Here is a 22,991-nt window from a genome sequence, read left to right as displayed (position 1 = left end):
CACTTATGTTATCGTTTTGTTACGAAGTGGTCACTTTACCATTAAATTCTATTACCTTCTTAACGACAGTCCTGCATGGCAGTCCAACTGGATTTTAAATGTCAACTTAGATGTCTAGTTGCTAGGATGAAAATAGTTTTTAATTAAATAAATTTAATTTATACTGTCACATAGGGCCGCCGTTAAGGAGGTAACAGAGCTTAATGGCAGAATGACCACTTTGTAACAAAACTATAATGTAAGTGACTACAACGTAACATTTCAAACATAAGTAACTAAAATGTAATCTGAGACAAATAAAAGTAACTATTTTTATAGTTTACTCAAATTTTTATGATGCAAATAGTTAATTTATCGAAAGTTATAAAAATATATTAAGGGTGATTCTTAAATAGTTGGTTTTCGATTTAATCGATTGATCTCATTTGTTTTTTAGTAATAATAAAAGTTTAATAGTTAAAATGATAGAGGAAAGCATTAAAAATATTAGAACCTAAAATGAATCGTAAAATGAAAATTTCAATTTAAAATGAATCTTGAACTTTTAAAATTCAAGCTTATCAATTTTTTATTATATAAAATATATTTTTATTTTTATGCTTACATTTTTATAAGTTATATAATTTATAAATCTAGTTAATGATTTTATTATTCATTAAGTTCAAAGACTTATTCAATGAAATTAATTTAAAAATTGGATTGAGTCCTTATTTTATAAAATTTCTAACATTATATAAATTAGTTTGATCCAATTCAATTATATAAAAATCAATTAAGCCTCTCTAAACTTTTTGTAATCAATTGAGTCCTTTAACAAAGAAATTTAATCAAATAGACCCTTTAACTAACATTGACAGTTAAAAACTAATAAAATTAATGATGTGGCAGTTACAACTGTAAAAAAAAAATCCTATTTTTGAAACATGACATTAAATATGTATAAATTTTAATGATGTGAAATTTTTATTCATGAATTTTTTTAAAATATTACTTTTTATATTTCAATGTTTAAAAGTCCGAACTTTTAAGTTTTGCAAATTTTCCTCCATCAGAATTATTATTTCTTTTCTTGACAACCAGACACTATTTGCATAGTATTTTCAAAAAGCTTTCATGTTTTTCACCATCCACAAGCTTCATGGTCACTTCCACCAACCTTCACCCTCCACTCACAGCTTGTGAAACTAAGATAAATTCATCCTTAACAACTCTTTTACCATGCTAAACCCGTTTCCACCCTCACCTACATCATCATTTTTTAACAAAAACAAGCCATAACCATACCTTCAATAAAACCCAAATCACTAAGCCAAAGGCAAATGTTTCAAATGTATAAAACCAAAATCAACTGGAAAGTGACCAATTAAAAAAACTAGGCAAATAAATAGATCAAATTTCCTAAAAAAATTACAATAACCCTTATCAAGAAAAGCAGTCAAAATTCTTTGCAACCCATATCAGAGTAGAAAAGCCTCCATAGAAAATCATGTGGTGGATACATCCGCCCATTAATCGAGTAAAAGAGTACAAACTTATTCTATGTCGTATAACTGAAAGTTTTCACTTAGTTCTCTAGTTCTTTTGAGGCATTGGATTTATAAAGAAGATTCAAATATCAATGATGATAATGAAGAAAATGGGTTGAATTTTGAACTCAAGGTCTAGATTCACAAAATTCTGATTAACATCAAAGAAAATCATTTGGGAAAGAGAAAGAAGGGGAGAAAGGGCTTTATTCCACTGTTAAAACAAGAACCAAAAGGAGCTTCATTGGTGACAAGGATGGTAGAAAAGAAAGAAATTTTTTTATTTTGAGAAAAAGTTTGAAATTGAAGAAGAAAAGGTATTAAAAATTATTTTATTTGTAAATTTATTATTTTAATAACTAAATTCCATTTCATAATTAATTTTAAAAAATTCCATGCTATTTTGCCACATGGAAAAAATGAAAATTTAAAACAATTTAAACCAACCGAATCAATTTTGTTAGTTTTAAATGTCAAGGTTGGTCAAAGAGTTTAATTAATTTTTTCGTTAAAGCACTCAATTAGGTGCAAAAAGTTTGGAGGGACTTAATTTTTTATACTATTAAGTCGCATTTTTTAAAATAAAAACACTAAATTACCGTTTAATAATATAATTTATTTTAAATGCAAAGGATATTTTAGTAATCTTTTAACCGAGTTGATACCGATTAACTCGTAACATCATCTTAATCAAAGGTTTAAATAATAATATACATACTATAATATTTTATTGAGATACATTATGTGATTTGTTTTGTTTTTAATACGTGAATATAATACGAAAATATGAATTTTTCATATTTATACAATTCAAATGGCTTCGTCACAATATGATGGTAATTTACAAAGTCAATAAATGAATTCATCTTTTGGAGGGTTAAATTCATTAACAACATATCGGAACACATAAAGCTTATGTTACATGAAGTCGAAATCAATGTCCAGAATGTATAAAACAGGAATATGATTAATTTTTTCTAGATTTATTCATATATTTGAAAGATCAAAATTTCTCTAGATTTATTCACATATTTGAAAGATCAAAATTCATACCCGATTCAAATATATATCAAACATAAATTTTAAATATGGGTATTTTAGAATAAAACAAAAAGTCGGAGGTCTAAAAATTTAACCAATTGAATGTTCTTAGAATTCACTAAAATCTCTAGGAAGAAAAGAGAAAATTCGAAGTTATGGCGATTTTACGACTGACCGTTTTCATATAATCTTCACTCGTCACCGGCTATGAAGTTCGGCTCTTCACCATGGCACAAGTACTCATCACAGGAGGATGCGGTTTCCCAACCTTTCCGGAGCCGTAAAATATCCTCCGTGAAAGTCGAACCGGGGGCTCCGATGAATACACTTGCCATAGCACAGATGGTCTTATCTAGCATAGCTTCCACCTTCGATACGGTAAATCAAAAGACTTAGTTTGATCATCAGTGGCAAAATAAAATTGGGACATATTGGTTGTCTGCCAATAAAACTAAAAAGGAGGACAATGAAACTGTTTAACAATCAAGTTATTCATTCAAAGCTAGAAAATTCGTATGTTATTTGAAATAATTTGGATAAAAATATTAGACATCAAAATTGAGTTTTAACATAAAAATTAAGTCTTTAAAAAAATTTAGACAAGAATATATATTTTAATTTCATACATAAATTCAACTTGAATAAGGTTCGACCCATGAATATCTTCTTCTTACTCAACTAAAGTAATATTAAAATGGTTAAAATATGCCATATGTCATTATAATCTTCACAAATTTAGAATTTACTCCCTATACTTTTATTTTTAGCACTTTAGTCTCTCTCCTTTAAGGATTTCAAAATTCATGTCCTACTGTTAACACGATTGAAATTATTTTGTTAATTTTGAATTCATTACAATATCATTTAATTTTAAAATGTCATACCAACCAATTTAACAAAAATATATATATATATAACACTGTTAACAATTGGATATGAATTTTAAATTTTAAAAAGTAGAGGAATTAAATTCCTCAAAATAAAAGTACAATGACTAAATTCTAAATTTATAAAAACTACAAGCTTATTAAAATCTCACATTACTAATTAATTATCAACTATGTTTAAAAATTGAGTTATCCGTCCAAATTCAAAGATCTATCCGATATTTTGGATAACTTAAACAAAAATATTAAAGCCTATATATGAGGTTAGACAAAATTGCATGATTTTGATATCATACATAAGCTACATCCGAATCCAATTTGATCATCATGGGTAAATAAAACAAGGAGAAATTAATTATCAGCACGTAAAACCAGAAAGAGGACAAAGAAAAAGCATTTGGATGAGCTAAGTTGTTTTAAAAAAGGGGTTTAAACAAAAATGTATGGTTTTGGATACCATAAACTCAACCAAAACTTGATTCGATCCATGAATACTAACCTGATCATCACCATCAAGGCCATGCCTGTATAACAAGGAATCCCATTTTTCAGCTGAATCACGAGGAGGACGTTTAACCAGTGGTATAGTCTTCCCGTTCATCACAAGCATGGATTGCAGCAAACTGGTTTCGCTCTCAGCTGCATCTGTTGAAAGGTAAATGACCGAAGTGTTGGCCTTTTCAACCATTTGCCTTATGCAATCCGCAGCTTGAGGTATAGGGTAAAAACAGCTTGGCTTTTTGGCATTGCTGAGTAATATAAGAATAAAAGAAATGTTAGTCTGCTATTCCGACCCTTCATTTTTCTTGAAATATTTGTATACAACACGTATTTGGATACAATGATACAGTCCTTTAAACACTCCCTATCTCTAATACATGGAAAAACTTTGGTTTAAAAAGATAGAATAATGAGACGTATCTGAATCCCAGCAAAAGAACATCTAAAATGCCAAAAGCTAACTTTGTTGAAATGCCAATGGGAATCTAAAATATAAGCAATTTATGTTCAATAAATTATTTGTATTCTACGTATATTGATACCATCTTTCAAAGATTCTCGACATATATGAAAAAGTTTGATAAAATTTAACTTACTCGTACTGTATATACCCGAGTTCAACTATCATGCCAAATTTGGAAAACAATTGAAAGTTTAAAACATAATGTTCTAATCCTTCTATTTTCTTTTTTCAAATCGGAGAAGGTCATTAAAAGATTATATCTATATCCCTATACTCATGTATAAAAATATATCAAATAAAAATATTTCAATAAAATGAAAAACCAAATAACATAATATCATACTTTCAAGATGAAATTAATATTCTAGTACTACCACCAGCAAACAACATTCAAACCAAAGGAAACAAGCCTAATGTTATATTATGGTTTTAATTTTGTGTTCTTTTAACCCACACTTATTGAGTTTAGTGGTAAAAAGCTCTACAAAGTTTGAATAGCTTATCTAGTATAACTCAACTCGACTTAAATTTAATTGGAATTCAACATAACCATTAATTTTAAAGGATATCAAATTGTTAGAAGAGAGGTCAAACTTATTTTCCTGAGAGTTGACAGATACTTTAACAGTAGTAGACATTGTGCTCAAATTATCTTTACTCAATAATATTTTTAGATTTTGTCGCGGATCGAGAGCGACTCACCCACCAAATGCCATAGAAGGGAACATGTTCAAATACCACCAAAAATAAAAATTCACAGTTCATTTTATGGGTGAGGCATTCTCATTTCTCGAGGCTCTTTATATACTTTAAAGATAAAACTGATCACAAACACTTTAGGCAAAATATCGATTGTTTCGAAGATTTCTCACATAGCGAGTCAACACGGACAAAAGAAAATTTTCTATTCTATGCTTAATACGAAACAAAGAGAAAACATACCAGAACTTCAAGAATCCATGTCGGCGGAAATGGAGTGCAACGAAACCACTCCCCAAAAACGTTTGAATAAACCGTTGGGCAGTCAACAAAATAAGCTTGCTGGGCTCAATCAATATCTTACACTTATGCGCGATGGGACCTCGCGGTTGCAGCACCCAATCCTTCTCCACATTCGCGAAGAAAACATCGCCGATCGCAATCACATCCTCCTTTGTCCCAAACTTTCCTTCCACATCCTTCACCGTTTTCGGACTAGGGTTCTCAATATCCTCGCTTTTCCAAGCGGTTTTCAATTTTCCCATCGAAATCCCCAATGATTTCAACTTCTTCAAATGATCTTCGTCCGTATAACACGGCAAAGGAATCGAGAAATAGCAAATGAATTTATCGATTCTAGCGTGATTCTTCTTCAATTCCATGAAATTTTCGAATGAGATCACTGTTTTTCTTCCGATACATTCATTGATATGGTCGATATCCAAGACCAGATTGTACCGGTAATCGAATTTTGAACCGGGTATAACCAAAACCCGATTCAAAACCGCCGCGAAGAACATGTGTTTCTCCAAGCAAATCAAATGGTTACTCATTTGACCCGACAAACAAATCGCGAACAAGAATTTATTCGGGTCGGGTTTCCATTCAATCGTTCTTCTCTTAGAGGATTTCGGGTCGATTTTCCGGCAAATTTCGGAACCGTTCACGATAGGTACTGAAACGGTGCCATTTTCTGTCGATAACAAGGTATCCTTAATGTGCCTGTTTAACGTGATCTGATCGAGTAACGAAGCTTTGATTTGATCAAATCGGACGGCTGTGATGTTATTAGAGGTACCAAAAGTGTGATTCCATAGATCGAAGAGGGAACTTCGTTGTTTATTTAATAAGTAAAGGGCTCGGAGTTGAGATTCCTTGATTCTATCCGACGTCGTATCACAGATCTTGGAAGAGAAGAAGAGGTAAATGGTGGCGACAAGGGAAATGACGGTGACGATGGCGGCGAATAAGTAGTGCCCTTTGCTGAAACGACGTCGGATTGGGGATTGGAGCTCTTCGATGCGGAAACTGGCGCTTTTGTCCTTGTTTTGGTGGATTAAGTTTTCGTGATCGTCGTCTTCGTAGGGAGAATCTCGAGCCATGGTTGCAAGGGAGTGAGTCACTGAGTGAACCGCTGAGTCGTTGGTGGTGATAACCGGGAAATTCGAAAATCTGTTTTTAGTTTTGATTTAAAAAGTCGAATGCTGGAATGTTTAAAACAAGGTTAAATTTTACTACAAGTCCTTGTACTTTTAGCATATTTTGAATTTAGTTCCTTTACTTTTATTTTTCAAGAATTTAGTTTTATATTTATCAAATTTCAAAAATCAAGTCGAATTATTAGCACTATTAAAATTCATTTATTAAATTTATTGGTGAAACATTTTAAAAAAAAATACTCTATAGCCATGTAACAAAAAAGAGTATCATAATTAACTTAAATTTAATAGAAGAATTTTAGCAATATTAACACTTAAACTTATATTTTTAAATCCAAAAGAGTCGGGGTTGACTAGATTATTAAGAGGAAGGTTCTTAATAGTTGGTTTCTTGGCCTCTTGTTGGGGCTTTTTTTAATATACGTGGACTCCTCTTATCCAGACCCGTTTTTGATATTTTTGGGACTTTAAACAAAACAAAAAAAATAGGGTTTTAGGTTTCTTAAAAGTTAGAGAATTTTTTTTTTAAGTTTCTTAAAATTTGATAAAAAAAATTTTGGGCCCTTAAATGTTAAAAAGAAATTTTTACGCTCCTTAAAAATTGAAAAATAATATTTTGAACATCTTTCAGCCTTGAGTCTTGGGCGACCACATCTTCAAACCACCCTAGGGCTGGGCCTGCTCTAATTCCAAGACAATACGTGTCGCTCTATAATTGAGCCTCAATTTGTTTTACTAAAAATGATTTCCGGAAAATGATTTTTGGAAAATGATTTACTTTTCTGGAAAAGCTAATATTTTATGGTGTTTGAATGAATTTGTGTAAAATATTTTCTATTGTTTAGTAGATTTGTTAAAATATTTCATAAAAGTTGTTTTCAATTAAACAAACATATATTTGAGATTTTTTATTTTTAATTGTTTAATTGAATTTATTTTTATCTATAATTTTATATTTTACATTGTTTTTGCATATATAAAAATATTATGTTAAATTTAGATTTATTACAACGTCATTTTTAATTACATGACTACTAAGTGAGAATTTTTATTTAAAATGTGACATCAACAAAATTGACAAAAAATTTAACGATGTTAATAATTGGACTTGGTTTTCAAATTTAAAAAGTAAATGGACTAAATTCTTAAAATGAAAGTACAAAGACTAAATTACAAATTTGTGAAGTGTACATAGATTTATAATATATTTTAACATTTATACTACAAAACATTTATTATTAATATATTTATAATTGTAATAAATATTTATTATTAAAATATTAATATTGAATATTTTTAATAACATGTGAATAATATTATTTAAAATTATTATTTTTAAAATTTATTATTAAAATTAAATTGAATATTAAATAAATTATTAAAATAATAAATTATATTTATTATATTAATAATTTATGATATGACCAAAATAAATAATTAAATATGTATGTTTAATAATATTAAAAATATAATATTTTAAATATTTTAAAAATAAAAATAAAAATTATTATCTATATAATAATATTAAGATTGATTTAATTTAAATTTTATATAAAAATAAAATTATTTATAGATTAGCTCTTTTCCGGAAAATGACTTATATTTTTTAAAGGGTAAATCATTTTATAGGAAAAAGTGCTTATTTTACCTTTAACTGTAAGTCATTTTCTATTTACCAAATTATTTTCTGAAAATATTTTCGGTTAAAGTGAACTGGTAGATCATATTAACAAGTTTAGGTAAGATGGCACTACCACGTGTATAGAGCTCCTTGAATTAAACAAGTGCTCTTCCCCGTCTGGGGGGCAATCTGCTAGGTGTTCCTAAGGGGAGAGTTGTGGAGTGTTTAGGATATGAGGGGATCTTGACAAGGTGTTGAAATGTCCACCTTTTTAACGTCTTCCCCTGAATTGTCTGCATCAGGTTTCGAGTTTTCTCTTTGAAGTGATTCTGGTGATAAACGTTCTGAATTAACTTGCTGTTGCTGCTGCTGCTGCTGCTTGTACTTATCCACGTACTCTTGAAACAATTTTCGGAAAGTCGGGCTGCCATAGAAAGACCTTGTAGGGATACTCCGGAGGGAACTTGATTTTTCCATAGTAAAACCCACCTTAGAAAACCAAATATATTAAATAAATAAGATTGTAATATTAGAGATTCTTCCAGTATAAATGAGTTTAGATAACAATTGCACAGACTCTTATGGAGCGAAGTAGCCGACCTGCTTCACTCCCTTCCAGCACATAATCTGAACAATGAAGCAGAAGAGTTAGATGTCCAGAAAACCTACCACCTATGAAGCACGGACACACACAACATGGGTACGACATGATACGGTAAAACGCGGCAGTATTGTACACAAATCGAGACCTTCCTCCACCAACATCAATAATACGACTTGGACAATCAATGAGTGCAGCATGCCTGCAACTCCTTATCAATAATCAGACGCCAAACATGAGTAATATTTACACTATTTGAGAAGTTGGCCAAATGACACTTGACTTGCATCTCGACTGACAGGAGTCACATTCAAAAGCATTGGAAAAAAATGAAAACAAAGGATTTCCTGTCTAAAGATAAAATCCTAGGATAGCAGGCAAAATCTTATTGCAGAAGATGTTTTTCACATGATAATTACAGAGCCTTATCTAAAGAAAGATGGAAAAAGATTTGATAAACTTACGCCACTCAAGAATGTCATTCGGGGATGGACGAGCAACAACATGAGAAACCGGTTCCTACAATTTTCATAAAATAAATTACTACAATCTTTGTATTCTTTCTGGAGTTGTTGGAAAAATACTACGGCAAAACAAACTCGTTAAGATAAACTGGAAAAAATAAATTGAACGTAAATAAATAATAAAGTACTCATTATACCGTGGAAAAATTATTACATTAAAAGTGAATTTATTCTGATTGATGTAATCGAATGTTGTCCCTCAAAATTAACATAATACTTCTATATTTGTATAGACCTAAATAGAAAAAAAATTGAAACAACAATTGAAATTGCTGTTCTCAAAGGAATCCAACAACAAAGCTATTGTATGTATGTATGTATATGAAATCTTATCCCAAAGAAAAACCAATTAAATTACTATTGCCATTAGCTACCATTTCATAATTTTTTGATTTATAAGTATTGAAATTTGAATTTTAGATTTTTCTTTTACATTTTAGAAATAATTATATAGATTAATTGAATTAAATTTCAAATTTCATTAATAAATTGATATTTAATTAAAAATAAATAAATTAAATAATTTTTGAATTTTTAAGAAGAAATTTTAGAAGCGTCATTCGTTGAGGACGAATGAATATTGTTTAACATGTCTGGTATTAAGTTCAAGGTGTTTGTACTCGATTTTAGTCTCAAATTTTGTCTCCATCCTCTATTGAAAGCTATGTTGGATTCAGAAGGGGAAACGCACCTTTACCCCGCCATGGAAATTCACAATTTACATTTGGTAAGATTTGAAATTTTGAACTCATTTCCTACTACATATAGGAGTAGAATGGGTAAGATAGGTACAATATTTTAATAATTGGATCGGTTACCAAATTGATCGAACCATGGGTTCAATCTGTCAGACCCATTTGATCGTCAGTCCGACAGTAAAAAATAATTAATTTAAAATTTTAAAAATATAAATATACTTATAAAATTATAAAATCGATTCAACCATTGATTTTTTTAGTCTAATTGCCAATCTTTTACCAGTTTCATGCAATTCACTCAGAAGCTCATTCAACTCCTATATCTAGATCAATACATCAATTAGTCCAATCCAATTTATATAACATTAGATGAATACCATTTTTTTTTTAAAAGATATTCGTTAACCCTCAACAAATAACACATCGAAAATTCGTTTGTAAAAAATGGAAAACCCCCTCAACAATTACCTCCAACTTAATCGTCTTATATATATAATTATATTACCCAATTTCGTGAAGCTAAAATCAGAACCCAATCAATATAATCGACCCAACCGAATTCATTAATTCTGACTCAGACATTTAAAAAATTTTTAAAATTAGACTAATAGAATGCTTGCTTTTAAGAATTATATCATCCCCCATGTATCATGGCCAAATCATTTATGTCATTCAAACTTTGTATTTTATCATTATTTTAAATATTTGTACCTAAGTTAAATATATGTATAAAACTTAGATAAGTCAAGTTGATATTTAAATCATATCAATTTAAAATTAAAAATTTCAAGTTATTTTAAGTTAATTCAATTTTAAATTTAAGTAATTTTTATTCATGTTATTTTTAAATTCGAGTTGTTTTGAGTTTAAATCAATTCGGGTTCAGATCATTTCAAGTTTAATTTATTTTGGATTTGAGTATTTTTTTTTATAAAGTTATTATAGTTTATCTTTTCAAGATCAAGTTCAAATTGTTTTAAGTTAGTCCTTTTCTGAGCTAAAAGGTTTTTTTTTTTTTTTTTTACCTCTTTTCTTATAGTGAAATTCTCACTTTAATCTTTTATCCTCTTTACTTTCATCCATTATGTTACTTCATTGGCTATTTACATTTAAAAAAATCCACGTGACCGTTTAAGCCAATCAAATACAAAAACACGGGCAAAATAAAAATTTCACTATAATACATGAGCCAAAACAAATATTAAGTCTATTATCAACTGACAAACACATGAACGCGTGGGTTTTTTAAAAACAAAAATGGTAAATGGACTAACACAAGGGACAAAATGAAGGTAATTAAAGGAGAAAAACGATAATAAAATAAAATAAAAGGACCAAAATAAAAATTTCACCAACAATAAGGGGTCAAAACAAGTATTAAAGCTTTCCTTTTTTTTCAATTTTTTTTCTTAACAGCTGTTAATTGTAGAGATCCAACATTAAGAATATTTAAAAACCAAAACATTTTTATGTCCCCAATGAAAATTAAAAAATAATCACGTGCTTAATCACATGACCCCCTCTGCACCCCCAAAAGAAAAAACACCCATTGTATTCTAAGTGTTTACCAAATCAGCAAGTCAGAGTTCCATCATGCAACAGTCAAAGCAAGGCACATGTTCTCACTTGATCCCTATTTTAGATATTTTTTTTTTGGATATCATCATCATTGTTGATGTAAAAGTTATCATTAAATTAATTACTTTAATTTTTTTAATTAAATTTATCATCGTTGATATAAAAATTTAAATAAAGTACGCAATTTCAATCAAAACGGACAGATAAAAAAAAAGAAAGTAATAAAGTTTGTTCAAATCGCGGATTTGACTTAAATTTCTAGATGTTTGGAAAAGAACTTAGGTTTTGGCACAACCTGAAATGCAATTTAATCCAAATCAGATAAAGTAGTTAAAATAGATAACTAAGATAAATAAAATAGAATAATAAATCAAAGATTAAAACAATAAAGAAGAAAATAAGGAAAATAGATGGAAAAAAAATAGGATGTGGCATGTAGAAGTCCTAAGAAGGCTTGGAAACAAGAAAAATCCACAGTCCCCTTCAAGTGACTCTAATTTTCTCCCAAGAAAAAAAATTTGGCAATAAAAAATTTAAAAATGATCCCTACAATCTGAAAAGATTGTTAAAACTCTTCTAAAAGAAAACTTAAAAAAATTTCTTAAAAAAAAAATTCAAAGATAATTTATTAACTCAAAAGAAATCATTGTTGATACAAAGATTGTTAGACTGTAAAGCATTATACGAGCAATTTGTAAATTAGATATAGGTCATGTTAGTTTCAAAATGGAGTGAATTTGAGTTGGGTTAATTCAAATTTTAAAATTTTCAGATGGTTTCGTGTTTCAATGTTGAGTTTGGATCATTTAAAATTTTGGTAGTCTTGATTTTGAACTATTTAGGATTCAAATCATTTCAGATTTTGTCATTCGAGGTAAGGTTATTTCTAATTCAAATTGTCTTCATATTTAAATTGAACTAAATTTAGATGATTAATCTATTATGATAAAATTGAATATAATCGATTCGGATTATAATTAATCAGGTTGAATTTTTGGATTCAATGAATACAAGTTAATTAGTGAAGTTTGGGTTCATATCATTAGTTTCGCATCATTTTGATTTAGAGTAATTTAAGGATTTTGCCATTTAAGCTAGATTATTTTGTTTAGAGTAACTTAAGGGTTTTTCTAATTCAAATTCGACACTCAATTTGGATATTTCGAGTTTAGGGTTCGGGTCATTTTCGTTTAGTGTAATTTAAGGGTTTTTTAATTCAAATTTGAATCATTTCAGATTTGGGTTCGAATTATGTTGATTTAAAAAGATTCTAAAATTTAAGTATGATATTCTATTTGGATTCAACTCACCTACGATGTTGACTTGTTGGATGAACACTTATAACTTATTAAGCCAATTATAACATAGACTAAGTGCTTGAATTTGTTAGAATTTTATTTTTTATGATTTTTTATAATCAAATTGAATTGAATTAAATCAAGTTAACTAATAGAAAATTGATGTTTTCTTTATAATAATAAAAAAGAAAACTACAATCCAACTTAACCATTCCATGTGGGATGATTTATAAAAACAGCAAAATTTGGGAATTAACCCATTAAACACCAAACCAACGATCTTCCTTTTCAATCATTTTCCCACTAAAAAAAAAAAATCCATTTCTTTTTCTTTGGTTTTTGCAATACACCGCCATGAATGCTCGCTCTTTAGCTTTAACACTTCTCACACTTCTACTCTCAGTGCTTCTATCAACTGGAGTTCATAAATCACAAGCCGCTGCTCGTCCCGTTCCAGAGCCTCACCCTTCGTCACCGCCGTCGTCGTCGTTTCAAGTTCTCGGGGTTTCGAAATCCGGCAAGTTGAATCACAAAAAACAGGTGGATTCGAGTTTCCGAAGAATACCGCCAAGCACTTCGAATCCTATACAAAACAAGTAAAAATTTCTTGCTGTTTTAAAAGTATTAAATTCTATAGAAGGTCCCTGTACTATGTATTTTTTTTAGCCCCTTATTTTATTTTTTTACTCCCTTTACTTTTCAAAATGTATATTTTCAGTTCTGAGGGTTTTTTTTTTTTTTTGTTAATTTGATGGAGACTTATATTTTTAAAAATATGATAGATGTGATATATATATATATATATATATATCTTGACTTTCTTTCTATAGTTGGAAAATTTTTGCATTTAAAAAAAAAAAGAAAATTATAGGTAAAAGTGTTATAGAGACTCCTCCAATACTAAGATTCACATTATGCATGTTAAATCAAAAAGTAAACAGATTATTTATGTTAAAAAATTCATTCATTTGTATTGTTAAAAGCTAGCGTGACTGACGAAATAATCAAACAATAACATGTGGCATGGTACCTCATGCTAATGTATAGAGACCACTTTTTAACAAGTAAATAGATAAAATTTTTAACAGAATGATCAATTTGCTCTTTGCTCTAACGTATATAACTTAATTAGTCAATTTTTTGAGTAGAAGAGACAAAATACACTCTAACTCTTAATAAAAGGGGCTTCCATAATTAAGAGGCTTCCATAATACTTTTGTTAAATTTTATAATATTTACCTTAATTATATAAAAAATATCTATATATATATATATATATCACATCACAATTCAAAATGTGTTTGAAAAAAAAATTAGTCAAATGATCTTATTCAATTAATGGAAAAAATATCAAACTATAAAAGAAAATACAAAGTAGAGGGACCTTCTATACAAATTGACCTTTCAAAATGAAAAGAATTTCATTATTATAATGATAATATATTTGAAATTGAGCAGGTCTAATCCTCCATTACAAGGAGAAAGGAGTAGAAGACAGCAATTACCAAGATCTCTAAAACACTAGTCTTGTCTTTTTGGTTATTATATTTTCTGTAGAGTTATATAGTTTTAATAGCAACATGTATTGTATCAGATTACAGTTTTTGCTAAGCTGCAAATTTTTGTACTCATAAGTTTAAATTTTGTTTTTGAAGAAATTAAGCTCGATTTTTTAATAATCTCATTATAGGTTCTGATCATATTTGCTCTTTTTGACACAATACCTAAAACTAACCATAGTTCCTCCCTAGCTCATAAATAGGAGGATAATGTGTTTTAGCGCACTGAAATCCACATTCTATTATATTGACAATAATACTCATTCCAATCGAGCTATAACTCAATTAAAAAATTCGATTCAATTTTGATTCAAGTAATATTTTGATATACTTTTGAAGCGTATCATGTAACTTCTCAGCTTCGCTAGCTTATTGAGGCTTTCTTAAAATTGGCAAGTTGTTGTGTCACCCAAGCCTTTGTATGGAATTTTTTTCTTATAATTTATTTTATATATATATTTAAAAATTTAATGTATTTTTATATATTCTTTTGAACCATTTATAATTATGTCTAAATTGAGACAATATGTAAATGTTAATAGTTAATTTTTAAAAAATTGTGATTAAATTGACATAATTTATAAAAGTTGAGAGTTAAATTTGTTATTTTATTAATTTGTAATCTGATCTTACTCTTCCATTAAACACTTAACGTATTTAATGAAATTGACCAAAATAAAAATTAACTTTTCAAAATGTATATTTTCAATTTTAATTTGATTCAATTTTCATACACAATTAAAATCATTATTTATATAACACCATTTAACATTTATATATTACATACAAAAAAATTATATTTCTATAAAATAAAAACAAACTACATATTGGATCAAACTTTATCTAAAAAATTAGACATGTGGTTATGGGTTGGTTTGAGGTTAAACTTTTCGACTATAAATCTATCATTTGGGGTTTAACAAATAATGTCAACGTCACTTACAAAGTCAAGTCAATTAATGCTATATTAAAATAAAATATAATTTTTAATTTAAAATATTTTTTATAAATTATAAAAAGAGAACAAAATTTAAATAATAATATAATTGATGCGATTTAAACCCAAATCACAGCATTCACCATTAGCCTAACACACATAAGGTTCATTTAGAATTGCAATGTTATTGAAGATGTTGAAATAGAGAAATTGAGGTAGATAACAAAAACTCTTTTTTGCCTTTCTTTATTTGTTAATTATTATTAAAATCATTCTTTTTAATTATCCTTTTCTTTGAATAAATCATGTTGAGACGATATGGTTAAAATCATATTGTCATCTTTACTAAAAATGAGTAAATTAATATCCGTATATTAGATTAAAGAGCAAACTGATCCTCCTATAAAGATTTGATCTGTTTTATAGTCCAAAATTTGTCCTTGTACCTTAGAAATTAGAATGAGATACATGTGAAAAGTCAAATGTAACTGTTTAATTATTTTGTAAACTACATTAATTTTTAATGATAAAATAAATGAAATTTTAATAATAAAAAGAATAATTTAGTCTAAAACATTGACTATATATAAAACAATACATTTAGGTACATACAACATGCAACAAGCAAAAGATGATTTTTTATTTTTATTTTTTTATAATTGGAGAAGAAGAATGAAATTTTCTAGAAATACCACATACTGTATTTGATATCGAGTCAAAGCATTGACCCATTTTCTTTTAACCCCAAAAAAAAAAAAAAAAAAAAAAATAAAGAACACAGACGACAGCAAATCCATATCAAAGGAGAAAAACTTAACAGGTAAAGCTATTTTGTTTTTCTAAAATAAGACCCACAAATATAAAGTACTCACAGCCTATATTTAACCATCCTTCTTCTTTTTCCAATTTCACTTCACATTTTATCTGACTTTTTCTAAGTGCTCCCACCAGGGTAGATGCAATTATTATAACCTGCAATCAAACCAAAATTTTCATTTAGAAAAAAAAAACAAGGAAATTAAAATGTTTTTCAGATTTTGATGTAAATGTCGAATATGGTTGTGTTATATATATATATATATACATATTATTAGAGAATGATATTTTGATATTCACTTATGCTTATTTTCTAAGCTTAAATGAAAATTTAGTGGCGATCATGGATTCCCTAAAATAAAAATTGTTCATTTAAATCTTTTAAAATTTTAAAACTTTAAATTAGTAAAAATAAAATTTTATTTTTAGTCCCTTAAAATGATAAAATTTAATTTATCCCTTAAAAATTATAAATATATAGATTATTAAAAACTACAATTTAATTTAAATCTCCTAAAAAATTTCTAACTTCATTCTTGTGTAAAATTAATCTTTAAATTATTAGTTTAGTTTCATTTTATCCCAAAATACAGTTTTTTAAAAAACGTGACATGTTTTTATTGGATGCCTTATATATATATTTGATAAAATGAGACCCCATTGGTAACATAAATATCACTTTTAACTAAAAAAACTTTAAAATTATTTGGGGTCTTAATTTTGTAGGTAAGTTTTTTTTTTTGAATAATCTTATTATAAGTTCTGATCATATCTATTATTTTTGACATAATGTCTAAAAATACCCATATTCCCCTCTCAACCCGTAAATAGGAAGATAATGCGCTTCAGTGCATTCGAATCCACGTCTTTCTGTGTTAACAACAATGTCTATGTCATTTGAGTTAAAACTCTAGCTAAGCTTAATTTTAAAGTTACTTAGATGTTTCAATATCACAAATTTATTACCACTAATACCACAAAAAGAGCATAATCTTTTACTATATGTCCATTTCTATGGGTCTATTGCTTGGATTTGGACTAGAAGGATTGAATATATAGTGTTATATTTATGTTTGGAGGATGAAATTTGCCTATATGCATTAAACACCGGTGTTGGAAGCATATTTTTTAAGTTATAAATACCACAAACATGTCCCTATAAGAACCATGAAATGACTAAGTTGGGTTTGGTTATTATTGATTTTTGAGTTTCGAAATTCAACTGATACAAAAAATCAACTTATTTTATATTATTTTAAAATTATTTAAAAGATGTTTGTATTTTATAATATATAATAAATATATAATCATATAACATAACTCGATAATTAAGATCAGTTAACCGACAAAATCGACCGAATTAAAGTTCCAGTTCGGTCTATTCTTTCAACTAAAGTTGATAGGATTAATTTTTTCATGTTAAAGTCGATTAAATCAATTTGAAAACCGATTTTCCTCCCTTGGTAAAAGATAAAATGCTATACAACTGAGATGAAGTTTGAGTGAAGTATATTTACTAGGATTTTGGGATGTTAGGGTTGCCGTCTGCGAGAAATCACAGTTCCACGGATTCTTGGCGGAATTCTGGTAGTAAAGGTTCATGGCATAAGCAGCGTGGGACGCTACGGTGTTCGGTTCGAAACAGGCACCTCCCGGTTGGATCGGACTGCAATTGATGCCCTGGCCACATGCATAGTCTAGATTCGACTGCAATTGAGCATCGGAAATACCGGCCTTTGGTACGCACCAAATAGTTGCAGTCGGTTTCAGAGTCGATGGAGTCTAGAACATAGAAAAGGAAATTTTCATTATTATAACTTTTTCTTCGGTTCGAATGAATAAATTAGCTCACTTACCGGATAACTGTTTGAAATGCCAACATCATATGTCATGGAAAGGTCCGGCTTGTAAAGTCCGAATGCCCGTTCAGAACCGGGACCGGCTTTCAAGTCCTCATCATAGAGTGCAAAGAGGTAAGTATCCACAGACTTCCCGGGCATCAACGGTGTCCCGACCATCGATTTCAAATGTGCAATCAAGTTCCCGTTATAGGCTTTTGCATTCTCAATGCTAGGTCCGACTTCATTACTGTCGCCTCTATATGGCCATCCCGTTTCGGCAACCATAATCTCTACATCCTTGAACCCCATATCACTCAAAGCAGAATGCACTGCATCAACCTGCACAACCATTAGGACCAACTAGCAACATTTAAATGCCCTAAGCAGTGGCAAAGTACTACATTATGGTAAGAATATAGTCTCCTTTCTTTTTTTTAATGTTGAATTATAAAATTCATGTACTATGGAGGATCTTATACTAGAAATTAGATTGCATTTTGTCTAATCTATTAAAAAAAATAAGCAAATTAGTTCTTGTACTTTAGAATAAAGAGTAAATTAATTTTTTCTGTTAAAAATTTCATCAAATTGTACTATTAAAAACTAGTGTGACTAACAGAATAATCAAATAGTGATACATGACGAGCCACATAGCATGATGTACAAAAATCAATTTTTAACATGAGAAATGGAATGAATTTTTAACAAAATGATCAAATTACTTTTTTATTTAACGATAAAAATTAATTTATCTAATTTTTAAATCGAGAAAACAAAATGCAAATCAACCTTAAAATTATTGAATAAGTCATGGTGCCTTCAATTATTTCATGAAAAAAGCCAAAGATGCATTTAAAGTGATTAGGATTTAGTAGGGACTCATTAGCTCACTTAAAATGTATATCCAAATTTTTATTTTTATTAAAAATAATTTAATTTTTATTATGTAAAAAAATATTTTTTAAAATTACAGAATAATTTAGAATAATTTAAAAATAATTAAATGTTGTCTTAAAGTTCATTAATCAATGCTGATTAAGGGTTAGTGTCACCAGTTATTTCTTACATTTATATCTTAAACATAAGAATCATGATTCAACTAGATAAGCTTAAGAGTGTAATTAAGTCTGGCCTAAACTTTACTCAAAATTTAGAGTTTAATATTTGGTTCGAGCTCAATCGAATATTTATTTTAAGTTTGAATTCAGCTCAAGATATAATTGAGCTACTTGAGTTCGGGCTCGATTAAGCTCGTTTATCAATTTTTGTACTCGAACTCAAACTTTAAGCTCGACTCAATAATTAAGCTTAGAGTTGATAATATATATTAAAGGCAATAACGTAATTTAACAATATAAAAATATGAAAAGCTCGATAAGGTTCGCTAGCTGTTTCAGTCAAGTATTACTAAACTTGAATTCAGCTCGATCAATAGTTGCTAGCTCGATAATTATTGAATTGAGTTTTATTTTTTTTTAATCAAACCCAAGAAGCTTAGGAACACTATTGTCTTATTTACCAGTTCTCAATCCAATCGATGTTTCTGTTACAAATTATATAATTATTAAGAAATACTAAAAAGTTATGAAACTCGATTCAACCACCGATTGACGAGTACCAATCTAATTTAATGTAAATGTATCAAAAAAAACTCCTAAACTAAATGCACTAAAATAACCCTAATTTCTACATTTAACTAGATTTTCTTAAAAAAAGTTGGAGTACGCAAAGAAATAAATAAATATATATTCTGGGTTTAAGTAAAAAAACGAAAAGTAAATCAAACAAATTAAAAAGAAATAAATAAAAAGAATTCATGTATATTAACGTATGTCCTACGTTTTACTTCTACACTGTCATTTATGTTGACTCAAATTAATGCCTGAATTTATAATTCTTTCAAATATATAAAATTTTAAGGATTTGTCATGTTATCACTTAAATTTTAAGGAATATTATAGTAGAAATTTATAGTGTCACATTATCACATTAATCAAAATGAAAAATTATCAAGTTTAATGATTAATTTGAAAAAAAATTGATATTAAGTTGAGAAAATTTATTAATTCTAACTACTAAATGTTAAATTATCATTTTTTTTGTTGTTCAAGAAAATTTATGTTAATATTTTAATTGAAATGATTAACAATATTACTAATAATACCAAATTAAAAAATTTAAACATAATAAAAGCATCAAAACTAAATTTAACAAAAAAAAAAAGTAGGGAGGGACCAAAACCTGAGCATCAAACATGTTCATGTACTTGATTCCGCTCACCCAGTCAACTCGTCCCGCGTTGGGTTGAAACAAGCAGAAGGCAAGCGTTTCGGGTCTCGGGTCACTTTGATAAGCGAAAAAGGGAAACGGATTAATAGCAAAAGGGGACCCGTTGTCCCTGTGGAACCGAAGCAAACCTCTCAATGCGGGTTCATAACTAGGTCTAAAAAACCCGGAAGATGGCGGGTCGGATTGACCCAACACTGCCATTGAATGAACCGTTGAGACCTTGATCTTTCTGCCCAGTAAAGCACCGTTAATGGCGTTTTGCATATTTTGCATTGCGGGCAGCAGTTGGTATACTAAGTTCGGGTCATTTGTAGTCAATACCTGGGTAAATTCATAATAATTTCAAACTTTATGAACTAAAAAATGAAATATATATATATGTTATTAGTTATTTTCATGTTAGTGTTAGAGTTCTGAATTTCATCAGTTTAATTTATTAATTTTAAAAATTAAATATACTTTTAGCTGCAAATTACGACAATTTTTTTAAGGTTTAAAAGTAAAATTTATTATTACTAATTTAAAATTTTATAAACTATAAAGGGCTTAAATAAAATTTTTCCATTTTAAAGGGACAGTAAGAATATTAACTGAGATTCTTTTTGGTAAAAGGTCTCACTTTTGCTGAAATTTAAGAATGTTCTTAGAATGTGAAAAGAAAATTAAGGGAGTGTAAAGCAAAGAATGGGCAATCTTTTAGAAAGTGACCTCGTTGCCAACAGTGACGAGGATGATTTTGCTATCAGGGTAAAAAGGCAACAAGTTGGCGTTAACCCACTGAACTGCTGAGTTTGGATCGGAAGCCAAAGAAGGAATATCTCCATTAGTTGCTCCGATTACGATCCCAATTTCGGTATTAGCCAAAGCTTTGATAATCGCCGGATCCGCTCCGTACAATCTAACTTTCTCAATCGACGTCGATTTTAGAAGCTCCGCGGTGGCTAACGGCGGAGGCAAGTTGTCCGCCACTTGGCCGTAGTTCACTCCAATAAACGGCTCAGCACCTATTTACAAAAAAAAAAAAAAAGAGAAATCAAAATTATTAATTGGAAATTTGGAACTTGAAAATGAAGTAACTGATAGTGATGCAGTTTCTTTGGTTTCTGTTTCTGTTTTTTTTGTGTAGAGATTTCATTTTCTTGAGAAAGGGAAAACGGTGTCGTTTTGGAGAGTAAGAAACTTACTTGAGGAGTGAACGAAGATAAGGAAGGAGAGGAAGAAGAAGAAGAAAGTAGCCATTAAAGAGACAAAGGAAATACAAAGAGAGAATGAGAATGTGTGCTTGCTTATTTGTTAAGCTGAGTGTTTGAAGCTTGCAAGGGATGAGTTTATATAAGAGCTCATTGTGAGCATAGTTTAAATAGCCATTTTCGGTTGAATCAGATTGTTTAATTATAAAATATTTTAAAAATTATAAAATATATCTTATCGTTGATTTTTTATTTCATTTTGTTATGTGTTTTGAGTAGAATGATCATGATTCAGGTCGAGCCTCAATAAAATTTTAGGTTCATTTTTTAGACTTAGGCTCGACTTGAAAAATGAGATTAAAATTTTATCCATATAGATAAAAAATGTTAAAATTTAAGCTTGACCCAATCCGTTGATATTAAACTTCTTTTATAATATTTTTATATAAATTTTTTTAAAAATATAATACAAATGCACACAAAATATTAAAATAAATATTTCCTAAAAATTAAAATAAATTTAAAAATATTTATATTTAAATATTACTAAAATAGTTGTGGCTTAACAAGCAAATGCTCTTAAAATTATAGCAAAATTAACAATAAAATCATAATTATACAATATCTAAACAATAACAATAAAATAATAACAATATAAAAGCGAAATGACAGTAAAATAACAACAAAATACATTAATAAACCAATAGAAATAGTAGCAAAACATAACAATAGTTTCTTTTTTTTAAAAATTCGGGTCGAGCCAGGCTCAGGCCAAAAAAATTTTATCGAGGCTCGACCTATTTAGAAAACAGGCTTCATTTTTTGTCCAAGTTGATTTTTTAGGTCTATTTTGTACCCGAATCCTTTCATTTTTTGAGTGGTCCTTCAAGTCGAATCAGGTCGAATGGCTACTCCCATAATCAAAGTTTAATTTTAAACAATTCTTAATGATTCAATTCCTTATAAATAATATAAAATTAATGTTAAAAAAATAATTTTTTTATCTTTGAAGAATATTTAATACACAACGAATTAAATTTATTAAAAGGTTTAATTATATATATTGGACTTGTTCTAAAGTTTTGAAAAAGATATCACTACCAATTACTATTGGGTTAGGTGCAAACAAATTTGATGCCCTTTTTCAAGTTTTATTTTGATTTTAAATCTAGTCGAAATTTAATGTGATTATCAGTATTTGAAAATTTTCAAAAAAAAAAAGTATTGTTATAGGCCAATTTTAACCCATTTACATCAAAACCCAATTTAGTCTTACCTAACCTACCAAAATTAAACCCAAAACTCAAAATCTTAACTACTCAAAGCCAAATTTACATCAAAAACCCAATGGCCCAAACTCTAAGCCCAAATCAAAATAAAAAACCCTAGCCCACAACCTAAACTTTTCTCAACTAAATTCTAGTCTTTGCCACCACCAACTCCACTAGCCACACTTGCTCCACCACCAACTCCACTAGCCACA

At 28.7% G+C, this 22,991-nt stretch overlaps 3 protein-coding genes across 3 annotated transcripts; all 3 read right to left on the bottom strand.

Moving 5' to 3' along the window:
- Positions 1–2,666: 2,666 nt before the first annotated feature.
- LOC108456477 (O-fucosyltransferase 36) lies at positions 2,667–6,557 on the bottom strand. Its single transcript, XM_017755043.2, has 3 exons — positions 5,361–6,557; positions 3,954–4,203; positions 2,667–2,935 (listed from the first exon to the last, which is right to left on the bottom strand). The coding sequence occupies exons 1-3, from the start codon at positions 6,497–6,499 to the stop codon at positions 2,759–2,761; spliced, it is 1,566 nt and encodes a 521-aa protein (XP_017610532.1). The 5' UTR covers positions 6,500–6,557; the 3' UTR covers positions 2,667–2,758.
- A 1,845-nt stretch (positions 6,558–8,402) lies between these two features.
- On the bottom strand, positions 8,403–8,886 carry LOC128280457 (ubiquitin-conjugating enzyme E2 34-like). The gene is made up of 2 exons (XM_053018603.1): positions 8,755–8,886; positions 8,403–8,666 (listed from the first exon to the last, which is right to left on the bottom strand). Exons 1-2 carry the CDS (start codon positions 8,884–8,886, stop codon positions 8,403–8,405), a joined length of 396 nt encoding a protein of 131 aa, XP_052874563.1.
- A 7,037-nt stretch (positions 8,887–15,923) lies between these two features.
- On the bottom strand, positions 15,924–21,644 carry LOC108456001 (glucan endo-1,3-beta-glucosidase 7-like). The gene is made up of 6 exons (XM_017754591.2): positions 21,503–21,644; positions 21,027–21,322; positions 20,271–20,639; positions 18,045–18,368; positions 17,706–17,970; positions 15,924–16,344 (listed from the first exon to the last, which is right to left on the bottom strand). Exons 1-6 carry the CDS (start codon positions 21,555–21,557, stop codon positions 16,307–16,309), a joined length of 1,347 nt encoding a protein of 448 aa, XP_017610080.1. The 5' UTR covers positions 21,558–21,644; the 3' UTR covers positions 15,924–16,306.
- Between the last annotated feature and the right edge of the window lie 1,347 nt (positions 21,645–22,991).

The sequence above is a fragment of the Gossypium arboreum genome, chromosome 9, assembly GCF_025698485.1.
Source record: "Gossypium arboreum isolate Shixiya-1 chromosome 9, ASM2569848v2, whole genome shotgun sequence".
Lineage (NCBI taxonomy): Eukaryota > Viridiplantae > Streptophyta > Magnoliopsida > Malvales > Malvaceae > Gossypium > Gossypium arboreum.
Note: the sequence above shows the minus strand (reverse complement) of the source record. Positions and strands in the feature narration are given on the sequence as shown.

Excerpts from the sequence above, each read along its gene's own strand:
- LOC108456477 (XM_017755043.2), bottom strand. The coding sequence starts at position 6,499 with ATGGCTCGAGATTCTCCCTACGAAGACGACGATCACGAAAACTTAATC. Across the intron at positions 4,204-5,360 it reads CATGGATTCTTGAAGTTCTG|CAATGCCAAAAAGCCAAGCT; the intron begins GTATGTTTTCTC and ends TATATTACTCAG. Across the intron at positions 2,936-3,953 it reads GCCTTGATGGTGATGATCAG|GTGGAAGCTATGCTAGATAA; the intron begins GTTAGTATTCAT and ends ACCGTATCGAAG.
- LOC128280457 (XM_053018603.1), bottom strand. The coding sequence starts at position 8,886 with ATGTCGTACCCATGTTGTGTGTGTCCGTGCTTCATAGGTGGTAGGTTT. Across the intron at positions 8,667-8,754 it reads GGCTACTTCGCTCCATAAGA|GTGGGTTTTACTATGGAAAA; the intron begins GTCTGTGCAATT and ends TGGTTTTCTAAG.
- LOC108456001 (XM_017754591.2), bottom strand. The coding sequence starts at position 21,557 with ATGGCTACTTTCTTCTTCTTCTTCCTCTCCTTCCTTATCTTCGTTCAC. Across the intron at positions 21,323-21,502 it reads TATCTTCGTTCACTCCTCAA|GTGCTGAGCCGTTTATTGGA; the intron begins GTAAGTTTCTTA and ends TTTTGTAAATAG. Across the intron at positions 18,369-20,270 it reads TGAACATGTTTGATGCTCAG|GTTGATGCAGTGCATTCTGC; the intron begins GTTTTGGTCCCT and ends ATGGTTGTGCAG.